This window comes from Carassius carassius, chromosome 30 (assembly GCF_963082965.1).
Source record: "Carassius carassius chromosome 30, fCarCar2.1, whole genome shotgun sequence".
Classification (NCBI taxonomy): Eukaryota; Metazoa; Chordata; class Actinopteri; order Cypriniformes; family Cyprinidae; genus Carassius; species Carassius carassius.
Window position 1 is genome coordinate 25,233,724 of NC_081784.1, and position 12,179 is coordinate 25,245,902.

At 39.9% G+C, this 12,179-nt stretch overlaps 1 protein-coding gene across 6 annotated transcripts; it reads left to right on the forward strand.

Annotated features, from left to right (window-relative positions):
• Positions 1-5: 5 nt before the first annotated feature.
• Positions 6-9,048, forward strand: LOC132110963 (nucleolar and coiled-body phosphoprotein 1-like). 6 transcript variants are annotated; one of them, XM_059518111.1, is made up of 15 exons: positions 7-181; positions 719-774; positions 892-1,046; positions 1,199-1,308; positions 1,403-1,504; positions 1,732-1,849; positions 2,073-2,135; positions 3,231-3,299; positions 4,079-4,252; positions 4,283-4,660; positions 4,945-5,051; positions 5,178-5,733; positions 7,033-7,133; positions 8,080-8,163; positions 8,268-9,048. In XM_059518111.1, exons 1-15 carry the CDS (start codon positions 71-73, stop codon positions 8,424-8,426), a joined length of 2,343 nt encoding a protein of 780 aa, XP_059374094.1. In that variant the 5' UTR covers positions 7-70; the 3' UTR covers positions 8,427-9,048. The 6 variants fall into 6 exon arrangements, with proteins under 6 accessions (XP_059374095.1, XP_059374094.1, XP_059374091.1 ...); XM_059518108.1 differs by having other exon boundaries at positions 8-181; positions 4,079-4,660; positions 4,945-5,646; positions 5,680-5,733; XM_059518110.1 differs by having other exon boundaries at positions 8-181; positions 3,234-3,299; positions 4,079-4,660.
• The last annotated feature ends 3,131 nt before the right edge of the window (positions 9,049-12,179 follow it).

The window sequence follows — 12,179 nt, forward strand, 5'->3', positions numbered from 1 at the left end:
CCATTTTCAGCTGCTCCACGTGACGGAGAAAAAGCCAATCGCGCACCTCCTCCGCACGAGAGCAACGAAGATGGCGCAAGACAGCACGGTGCCCAGCGATCTCTACCAGCATGTGTACTCGTTTCTCGTGGAAAACAAGTTTGCCAAAGCCGCGAAAGAGTTTTTAAAGCAGGCTAAAGTGGTAAGAGTCGTTCTGTGTGTTTCTTTGAGCCCCTCGTGCGCGAAGAGAATTAACACGCAGCTTGTGTGAAACACGTGTTTATGAGCCGCGCTAAAGATGCGTTTAAATGCGTTTAACTTCTGACGGTTTTTGTATCATTTGGCCGGTGTCATTACAGCTTCGCTTTTCTTACACATTTAACCTGTTCTTGACTGTAAAAAAAAAAATCATCATGATTCTTTAAAGATAGGACTTTTTCAACACGTTTAGTCGGGTCTGTTATGTTAAGAATTATAAAATGATATAACAGATGACAAACAAAAAAGAGGAAAGGGAGAACTTAAGGCCAAGGCTAATCAAAAAAAAAATTAACCTACATAAATGGTTGTTATCTAGCTTTAGCCACAGAAGTCTTGATTCAATGTGTCTCTAATAAGAAAACAAAGTTGTACTAATTGTACTTTTATAGGTTTTAGTTGCACTTATACTTATGTACGTTTTAGTATTCTAAAGTTTATATTTTATTAATTTACAATTGTATCCATTTCATCTCATTAGAAACCTCAAGACCAAAATGAGGACAATCTCTTGGACATCTTCAATTTTTGGGTGAAGTATGTACACGCGGTATCTCAGAATTATTTCCGTGATAACTGTAGGTCACTCTTGGTTTGGTAGTACTTCTAGTTTTGTACTGCTGGCTTGTAATTTCCATTATTTGCCTGCTCAAGGTCCCCAGAAACCAAAAAGCGTAAAGCAGTCCCCAGCGGCCCTTCGGCGGTCAACGGCCCGTCAGCAAAGAAAGCCAAGAAAGCTGCTGAGAGCTCAAGTAGTGAGGACTCGAGCAGTGAAGAAGCTGCACCTGCCAAGAAAGTCAAAGTACAAGGTACATAGCTGTTTTTTGTGCACCGAGTTTGCATTTACTTGCTTAAAAATACAATAAAAGCAGTAAAATTACAATGTATTTTTACAGCTTAAAATAACTTTTCTATTTGAATGTTTTAAGTATTTAACTACATGTTATTATGCATTTAACAGCGAAAGCTCCTGCTCCAAAGAAGCCAGCAGCTGTAGCTGCTAAAAAGAGCAGCAGCTCTGAAGACTCCAGCGACTCGGAGGATGAAGCTCAGGCTAAAACTGCAGCAAAGGTCAGGAAGCTGTAGCTGTTTAAGTGAGTGTGTGTGGTATGTGTGTGTTAGGATGCCTCTTCCTGAAGCTGGATCTTGTTGATTTGTTGCACAGAAGCCTGCCGCTGTGAGACCTGCAGCCCCCGTCAGGAAGAAAGACCCCAGTTCCAGCAGCGAGGATAGCTCGAGTGAATCAGAGGACGAGGCTCCAGTGAAGGTACATTAACTTAAGCCCAACATAATCCTGCTTTTTCAGTTTTTGTTATGGTTTTCTGTTTTAATGGTTAAATTACATTTTAATATGCAAAAAGGATGTCTAATCGATTTTTTTGTTTAACAATTTAAAACATTTCTGAAAATTGTAACCATAATGGAGCTTATGACTTATTTTTTATTTTTTTCAGAACACAAAATAAATGAATACATTTGTTTACTTTATCACAGAGCGCAGTAAAAGCACCAGTCCTAGTGAAGACCCTTCCAGCTAAACCTGCAGAGTCCAGCAGTGAGGAGTCATCCTCAGATGAGGAAGATGCTCCTCCTACTAAGAAACCCAAGACTGGTATTACTACTAATTAAAAAAAAATAATTCACATTAAAGTTGCATTAAGAAATGGGGTTTGCTGGCTTCTGACAGTCTTCCCAAACAACCAGTACAGTGATCTTGGACGCTATACTGACAATGATCACCATTAGTATAAGTTGTAAGCATTTGAACATGGTTAGAAATCATATAAGGAAAAAGTGGAGACAAACATGAAATTGAAGATAATCTCTATTTCCAGGTCAATTCAATGCCGTCCCACCTCCAGCAACACTGACGGCTCGTGCTCCAGTCAAAGCTCCTGGTAAGAGTATAGATATTATTATAATAATAATAATAATAATAATAAAATATAGAATTCAATTTTACACATTTCCATCGATGAACTTTTAATTATATTTTCAATAGAGAGAATAAATGTTATGAATTCATTTGTGTAAGGACTGTACACAAAGCATGATTTCAGCACAATAAATAAATCAATAAATGGTTATAAATTAATACATGAAAAATGTAAATGCTTGAAATGAAGACAGAAAAGAATTCTTTTTTTTTTTTTTTTTTTAAATCCTTCTGTATTTACTCAGTGCAACTTATAACATCCGAGTGAAAGATAAAACACAAACATGTCAGAAAAAATTGAAATTATGCTGGTTCACGACAAGCCTCTTTATTTTTCAGTGCAGAAGCTATTTTTCCAACTCGGTGATTTTTTTTTTACTGACATGGTGTTATATCTTTCACTTAGATGTAAATACAACTGGTTAAAACACAAACTGTGTCCGTCTTTATTTCAGGCTGCAGAGCAACAAACTGATTTTTTTTTTTCAGGTTTATTTGCATGTTTGGTCCCAAAATAAAGTTTTCCCTAAGAAAATCATAAGTAAAATGTTAAACTTTTAAATTAGCTCTAACCGTAATTAAATAACTCTTGTGGGTCTTTTTTTCCCCCTGTGTTAACGTTCTCTAATTGAGAACCCTTTGCAGAAAAAAAAAGTCCTGAATGTATCTAAAATAATTCTGCAGTTAGTATTCATTGTGCTTTTAGTTATTCTGGTAAGATCCTGTCTATTTATGAATTTAGGTAAATCTTTCAGGGCTTTATACAAGCATGTTAACATTAGTTTTACATGCGATACATTTATAAAACTGTGAAACTGGAGGAAGTTTTTTTCCTTATTTTAAATACAGCAGTAGTGCTATATTCCTAGTCTAAATGTTGTATGCTTAGTTTTTCATAATCACTGGTGATTCTCATTACTGCAATGCCACTTTTTTTTCTGGTTTGAATGAAAATCGTTTAACTTTAACCATTAAACTAACTCCCCTAATTTCTTTTTTTTTTTTTTTTAGCGCAAAATATAATTTCTTGAATGTTTTCCTATTGTGTGTCTCCCAGCAGCTCCAGCTAAGACTGTGACTCCCAAAGCTGCTGCTAAGAAGGACTCGTCCAGTTCTGACAGCTCTGGTAATGCCCTCTCTGCTGATAATAACCACACACAGCTGTTTTTGGAGACCATTTTTATTTTTTTGTCAAGTCACCTATATTTAAATAACGCTCAATACTTCACCTCAACAGAAAATTGTCATTATTTACTTCCCCTCATGTCGTTCCAAACCCGTAAAAGCTTCACTCGTCTTTGGAACACAATTTAAGATATTTTGGATGAAAACCTGAAGACTGCCAAGTAAAATACACTCTCAAGGTCTAGAAAAGTATGACATAAATACACAGAATCAGCGCATGCTTGTGGCGCGGCTCACACAGATGAGCGAGGACCGTTTGAGTGATGTGGAGAGACACAGAGGAGACAAAGGAATTGTTGAATGACGTCGTTATTTTTGTTTTCTTCGCTTACAAACAGTATTCTCGTCACTCCATAACGTTACGGTTGAACCACTGATGGGCTATTCTGACAACGTCTTTCATACTTTTCTGGACTTTGACAGTGTAATTTACTTGACAGTCTCCAGGTTTTAATTCAAAATCTTAAATTGTGTTTCAAAGACGAACAAAGCATTTTTTTTTTATGGGTTTTATGGGAACGACATGGGTGTGGGGGTAAGTGATTAATGACTATTTTAATTTTGGGGGTGGACTATACCTTTAACAATACAGATTGAGGCAAAGCAACTGTACAGCATTAATTAGGCAAATTGTGTCAATAATGCAGAATGACAATAGTATACTAAACGCTCATTTTTCAGTAAATTTTAAGTGCTAATAAACTGCTTTCTTTTCCTCAGATTCAAGTTCAGAGGATGAAGCAAAGAAACCAGCTGCTAAAACGGCTGTGGTTAAAGCAGCCCCAGCTAAGAAAGCACCTACAAAGATCGCTCCTGCTAAGAAAAAGGACTCTTCAAGCTCCGATTCTTCAAGCTCAGAGGACGAAGCAGCAAAGCCTGCTGTCAAAGGCACACCTGCTAAAGCAGCATCTGCTAAATCTACACCTGCTAAAGCAGCATCTGCTAAATCTACACCTGCTAAAGCAGCATCTGCTAAATCTACACCTGCTAAAGCAGCATCTGCTAAATCTACACCTGCTAAAGTCACCCCTGCTGCAGACAAGGCTTCATCTTCTAGCTCTGAAGACTCTGACGATGAAGAGGAGGCTAAGAAACCAGTTGCTAAAGCTGTCCCAGTTAAACCTGCGCCAGCCAAGAAAATGCCCGCTAAAGTCATGCCTACTGCAAAAGAATCGTCATCATCGAGCTCCGAGTCTGAGGAAGACAAACCGGCCTCAAAACCAACCCCAGCCAAGGCTGCTCCTGCTAAAGCTGCTCCTCCAAAGACGACCCCTGCTAAGAAAGACGATTCCTCAAGTTCAGGTCCGTTGTCATCACGTCCATGAAAAGTTTTGCATTTAGTCATTATTTACTTGTCTTCATTTCATTCAAATTTATGATTGTCGAAAATGAAATGCTAAAGGAGATGATGCTCTTTTTCCATACAGAGAAAATAACAAGGCTATACCAATTTTTCTGAAGCCTTAAGCTTTCCTAGGTCTGAAATGGTGTGGCAGTGAATTAAAAGATCTCGAGAAATAGTGTTATAATTTGAGTGCGGTTTATCAAGATTGGATTAGATTATATTTCTGTTTTCTCTCCCACAGATTCAGACAGCTCTGAAGATGAAGCCCCAGTTAAACCAGCAGCCACGTCCAAGCCTTTGAGCACTCCTAAACCTGCAGTCAAACCCGCCGAATCCAGCTCGGACTCGGACAGCTCTTCAGATGAAGAACCTCAAAAGAAACCTGCCGGCACACCGGTATCCAAACCTGCCCTAGCCAAACCAACTCCTGCAGCCAAACCTACCGGTAAACCAGCGGCAAGCAGCTCGGACTCAGACAGCTCTTCAGATGATGAGAAACCGCAGAAGAAAGCCGCCACCACACCGGTATCCAAACCAGCAGCGGCTGCTACTACTAAGAGCCCTGCTTCTGCCTCCAAACCACCTGCTCCAGCCAGTAAGAACGCAGCAGAGTCCAGCAGCAGTGATTCGGACAGCTCCAGTGAAGATGAGAAGAAAGTAAAGACTACTGTGACCCCCAAAGCAGCGTCAGCAGCTAAGCCGGCCATGACTCCAGTTAGTGCGAAGAAAGCCGAGAGCAGTAGCTCTGAATCTGACAGCTCAGACTCTGAGACCGAGGCTAAGAAGACTCCCGCCAAGCCTGCCGTCCCCAACGGAAAGGCTGCTACAACAAAAACAGCCACCTCAGCAGCGAAGACGCCGGCTAAAAAGACGGCAAAGTCTTCATCCTCGAGTGACAGCAGCTCTGATGAAGAGGAGTCTCCTAAAACCCCAGCTGTGAAGACCCCACCTGCTACAAAAGCACAGGCTGCTAAGGCCAAAGCTGAGGACTCTTCATCTGAAGAAGAGGAGACTCCTGTCACAACAAACGGTATTCACAGTACTCCGTATGTCTGATAGCAAGGTGTTTTGTTTGGTACTGGTTCCCAGGCCAGTTCTGATTACTTACTCGATCAAACCCGTCAGATTTCTCCTGTGACTCCTCAAAACAACAGTAAAGCACTACTTATACTTGATGATAAAGGGCAGCAGGATAGTAGGATAAAGTCTTAAGACATCTATTTTAAGTTTAACTTATCATATAATTTTAAAACATGACTCTTACGTGCGAGACGAAAGCATCCGCACATTTTATGGGGCTGTTCGCACAGAAGATGAAGGTCAGTGCAATGGAAAAATTACGTTCGTTTAACTCGACATGTGAGTGAAAAATGTGAGCGCACCAATCAAAGATGTAAATTTAGTTGCATAGAAAAACAATTGAGATGTGCACCAGTTCTTTTATTGTCATGGTTTGAATGAACATAGCAGGAAGTTGCATCGAGTGGGTTCAGCTGACTAATAAAAACATTAAAATGTAACCTGTCATCCATCTTCTACTCGCCCTCGAAGCATCCCAGGTGTATGTGACTTCACTCTTTCAGAATAATCCAATCGGAGTGTTAAGTATTGTCCTTGCTCTACCTAGCCTTTCAATGGGTGTAAGCGGGTGTTTGTTGTCAACAGTTCAGAAGATGTCAAATAAAATGCACGCATCTGTAATAAAACGTCCCTCACATGGCTTCGGGGGGTGAATAAAGGCCCCCTGTAGCAAATCCATGCGTTTTTGTAAATATCCAGATTTCAAACAAACTTTTTTTTTTCCTAAGTTCTGCTGACTGTTGGGAACCGGAAGACGTCTTTCAGCAGGATTTTAAACGGCGTCCTGAGTTGTTTAACATAGTTGTTAAACTGAATGAACAAAGTAAACCGTTAGCTGAAATATCCTGCTTTTATGTCCCCACTAATGTCAAAAGTAAACCTTAGCATACAGCTAACAATGTGATATTTTAATAAGCATAAAAATGCACATGCAAATATCATCAGTAGTACTAGGATATTGTATTAATTGCAGTAAACGTTCTTCTGGGTTTGTCTGCTGTCTTGGATTAATATTGGCAGCACACCTATGATTTGAATTGCTGCTTATGTAGGACACTCATCCAAACAAATGTCAAGTCAACAGACTCAGTTCAGCTTGGAAGAGTGCATTTGCTCCATCTGGTTAGGGCACAGTGTGATGTTGCCATATCAGTGGAAAACTGTTGATATTGATCATCTTCTAAACCATCTAGCCCTTTTGTAGACCACTCACATTTTGTTCTTCTGGTTCTCTTCTCTTTGAACGCAGGCACAAAGAGCAAAAAAAAGGGCAAAGAGGAAGAAACGACAACCCCCAAGAACAAAATCACCACCTCCACACCTCAGACTTTTCCCAGAACCAAACAGAAGGTGAGCGACCGTGATTATGTTGATGTTGGCTCTTGTACAGTGCATATTCAAACACACCCAAGGGTCAGTTTGGGAATCTGGAGGGGGGCGATTCTAATTCACATAACACTGAAGTCTGTATCCTAGTATTTATTGATCCAGTGATTCTTGCTTTGATTAAAGTGGCACTGGTGCTTCACATCACACACCAGACACTTACCAGATCCTCTGCTCTTGAAATTTAGCTCAGCCGCTTCACATTTCTCTTGATCGTTGCGGAGATGTTTCTAGGATCGCTGCAAGGCACAGATCTGGGGAAGGCTACAAAAACTATTTCTGAAGCTTCCCAGGAGCACAGTGGCCTTCGTAATTGTCCAATGGAAGAAGTTTGGCACAACCAGGACTCTTCCTAAAGCTAGTCACCTGGCCAGACTGAGCAATCAGGGGAGAAAGGCCTTCGTAAGATAGGTTCATCAGCCATCTCTGCAGCTCTCCACCAATCCTTACAGCAGAGAGTGGCTAGATGAAGTCTAAACGCATGAAAGCCCAGAGAATCTGGTTCCTCACATATGCATATGAGTTTTCCTCGCTCCACACCACATGCATTCCTCGCTCCACACTGGCAAGTCCTCTTTATTTTTCAGTGCAGAAGCTAGCTGTTTTCTGTGAATATGCAAGACTTTCGCTTCATTAGCCGCGGTAGGGAAATAACGAGAAGATTATATAATTTTTGCTGCTACAACCCAGTGTGTTTATAATTAGGAAAATGCATTAAAACCGTAATTTGCAATATTAAGCGGTTTTGTACAGCTAGAAATAGCTGGAAGCAGAAGACACTGGAAGCCAGAAACATTACATTTACAATCAGCCATGCCCCTTCTTACTGGAAATACAAGTACCCACACTGTTTGCTTATGCACTTGTTCTTAATTACGTTTTCTGTTTCTCTGTTGTGTGACTTCTAAAGGAAACCAATGCTCCTTTTCGTAGAGTAAGAGACGAGGAAATTGAGCTGGATCCCCGCCTGGCAAACAATTCATTCGATGCAAAGGTAAGACAATAAACTTTAATGCATGTCAGCCCAACGTTTACTGTGAAGAGACATACGTGTATAGTGCTTTTAAAAGGTCTGACTCTTCTGTTCTTTACTTCCAGATGGGAGCCAACGGTGACTGGGGCCAGAAAGCCAACAATGTGCTTAAATTTACCAAGGGCAAATCTTTCCGGCATGAGAAGACCAAGAAGAAGCGTGGCAGTTATAGAGGAGGTGCAATCTCCACCTCAGTGAACTCCATTAAGTTTGACAGCGACTGAGATTACAAACTAAGTGAACTTCTGAACTCTCCATATCCCTCTTTCCCACAATATCAGCTCTAAAAGGCACTGTTTTGAGCCGTCTACTCTCTGTTCCTGCTCTCTGTTGGGTATTGATTGAAGGCTCAGGAATATTTGGGGTTGTGTATTTACACTCTCTCATGCAGTTAGACACCACATGGTGGCGCCACGTCATTGCGTTTAGGCCTTTCGATTAGCTTCTATGTAAAAATGGTTTTGGCTTTACTGTAAAATGTTTCTTAAAGTTGGCTTGACAAATTATATATGGTTGTCCTAACAGGTAATTGTTAATATAATAGAAATTACAATGATTTTCTTGTCAATGAAATGTCATTATGGTTGCGTTAACATTTTATGAGCCCATCTGTGTATCTTGAGCCTGGTGATTTTGTCCTGTTTGAAGAAGTTGTGTAGTTAATGACTCCTCTTCTGTTTGACAGACACTGGAAGACCACCCTTAAAAAACACATGAATCGTCCTCATTCGTTTATATAGTTTAGTTTTAATATTTTATGGTTTCATATGTTACGTACGAATTTGTAATTTGGTCTCCTTTATGATCAGTCTTCTAACTGTAATTAAAACATGGACTGAAACTCAACTGTTTGTCTCAGAAGAGCGTAACTGTGTCCCGTTTAATTTGGTGTGAGGTTTGCCAAAATGTCTACCAATGACAATTTTTTTTTTTTATATATATAAATTTGTTAGGAATAACAGTGTTGGAAATAACCATGTTTCAGGTTTAGTCTAACATAAGATGCCACTTAGAAAGGTCTGGCTAATTAAAGACCATTTAATTAAAGTTAATGGGCCTGTACTGGGTTGAATCAATCTGACTCCCTGAACGGTGTTTTCTTTAAGTCCATCTGGAAATGAAGTGTTTTATGTAGGCCTACTTTAAGTTGTGAAACTCCGATAAGTATCATTAACTACTCAATCACAATGTCATATCAGCTACCAGCCAGTAAAGAGACCGATTACACTGCTTTTACTGACTAAAAAAATCTATCTAATAATGTATGTTTGTAAAAGGGACGGGGACAGTGTCTGCACTAGGGGCAGTATTTCTAAGCATATTTCATAAATTAAATTCTGAAGAACAGTATAAAAACATAAAAATTTAAAAAAGACCTGATCAACAATTACAGAGACCTCCCAAGTTAATATTGGTTATTCCAAATTTGTGGTTTCAGGTTTCAAATGTCACTAATTCATTCGAGTCTCCCAAAAAGGCTGGTGGTCCATGTAAGTCAAATGCATGAGAAGACCGGATAATGCAGAGACACTCAATGGAGAATCATGCCTGACTATTGCTCACCAGTTCAGTGGTGAACAGGGTTGGGATTTAAAGAATTACAACTCAAAGCACACTTGGCAGTGACCAATCTAGGCTCACCTTTGCTGAGGAGCATGTTGTGTGAAGAGAGAAGAACTGGTCCACAGTTCACTTTAATGATGAAAGCAAGTTCCATTTTATTTGGGTCTGATGGGAAGCATTTTGTTCTGTCAAACTGAGGAATGACTGAAGCCCAACTGCATAAAGAAGTCAGTGAAAGGTGGAGGAGGAAGTGTCATGGTTTCTGCATCAGATGTTGGGCCTCTTTTACAGCTACATGAATGCAAATGTTTATCAGCGTGCAATTTTCATGCAAGACAATACTCCCTCTCACACTGCAAAACCTGAACATGGATAGTCCTGATCTAAACCCGTCTGAAAATCTCTGGAAAATCCTTGGCGACAAAATTAGGACTAAGAAACCCACTACAGTCACCAAACTATGGAAGAGACTAGAAGAAGAGTGGACTGAGATCACACCAGCGCAGTGTGAGAAACTAGTGATATCCTGCAGATGTGCTGAAGTCATTCAAAGCAGGGCCTCTACACTTCCTATTCATTTCTGACAGCTGTAACCTACAAAGTTTTTTGTTTTAATCCTCTTTCACGACCTGGAACGACCATGAAAGTTGTTCATGAACTCTCTGAATGTGCTGTTATAAATACAAGGGCCGTTTCTATTCTCTGTGCTCTCAATTAGTAGCTCCATCTGCTCCACCTCAGTGACCTTCAGATCCACTGTGGTGGGTTCCAGTTCAGCCTGAGCTATCTTGGTGGTCCCCTGCACCATCAGCTCTGCTGAAGTGCTCCATTGGCTCCACCTTGGTGTGGTGGCCATCAGGTCCACTGTGGAGATCCACCAGAGGACCCATACCGTACCACTCTATCCTGGACTGCGCTTCCCATAACCCATTGCCTGGATTCATCATGCCTGATTGTTTTCACCTGTTGCTCATTACCTGTTTTCAGTCACTCTTTGCAAAGACTTGCGTGTCTCAACTGCAGTTCTGAGTGTTTTATCCTGGTTCTCTGGTGTTTTCCTTTTTTCTTCATATTCTGTCCGTTTTATCTGGATCACTCTGTTTGCCTCAGCTCTGAACTCTGTTATTGTTTGGAGTGCTTGTTTTTGACCTTTATGCCTGTTTTGACTACAGTTGTGGATTTCCCCTCTAAACTACTGCATTTAGATCCTCAGCCTTCGTGTCCCCATGCAGTTTTGTGACTGTACTAAAGACTTTCTGATCTGCCAGATTATGCTTTTATTGATTTTTTTCTGTTATGCCCTTAATATTCTACTCCAAGACAACCATTGTCACTGGGGCAATACCTTTTTAATGGGACAGAATTGTAAAGAAACATTGCATTTTGTACGTTTAAGGATATTTGTACTATGGGCAACCAAAATGTACTTTTCCTATTGAACATGCACATTCAACAACTGAACCCAAAGGCATCCATTTCATATGTGAAAATTTTTTTCTTTTTTACTTTTCACACAATACTCTTTCTTCACTCTTAACTTGGAATTACAAAATAAATTATGTAAAAGCATCAAAAACATTGTAATGAGATGTGCACCAATCTGTTTTGTAATACATTTACGGTCAGCATTTTTGCTGAGGCCTGTAGTAATAGACTAAACCTTTGTTCAAAGAATACTGTATTCATTTGGACATATTATTTCTTTATTTAAATCATATTGAGATTATAGTCTCTTTTTCAAATGGTCCCTGGCCAAGAAATAACCGGTGTGGCATACTTTAACGGAGGTTAATGTCATACGATTGTAAATGTTGCCCATGTTCCCATTGTTGATCTGTTCAAAAAGTACTGCAGCGTTGAGGATTTATGAAATTCTAAATGACACAACACATGTGCTGAGGGACTACAACAATGGGATATACTTTAAGGAGCATCCAATCTTTGCCAAACGCATGTGTTGAAGCAATCTTCACCTGGTGATAGGCCATTGCCAACTGCTGTTGTCTAAGATGTCAGGGGCCTATGCATGTCCAAAGTGTTCACACAGACATTTTACTGTAGTAAAGCTAATCAAACACTAAGGATTGAAATCCATATCTAAGAAGATATTGAGTAGGTATTAGGGGTGTAACGGTTCAAATTACTCAAGGTTTGCTTTGTATCATGCACTGTTAAAAATTGCTGTAAAACTGACACATTTTTACAGCAGCATGCTGTTTTTCATTAAAAAAGAGCATTATGGGTAATATTTGCCATTTTCAAGAAAGTAGCTTGCTGATATATTGTGAATTAACAGCGTTCAAAGCTGACACTCAAGGGGCTGTGTCAAATCACGCCCTACACCCTCATTCACTATTCCCTACACGAGTTTACTAACATAGTCCACCTGACAGAGAGAATGAAAACTGAGTGAA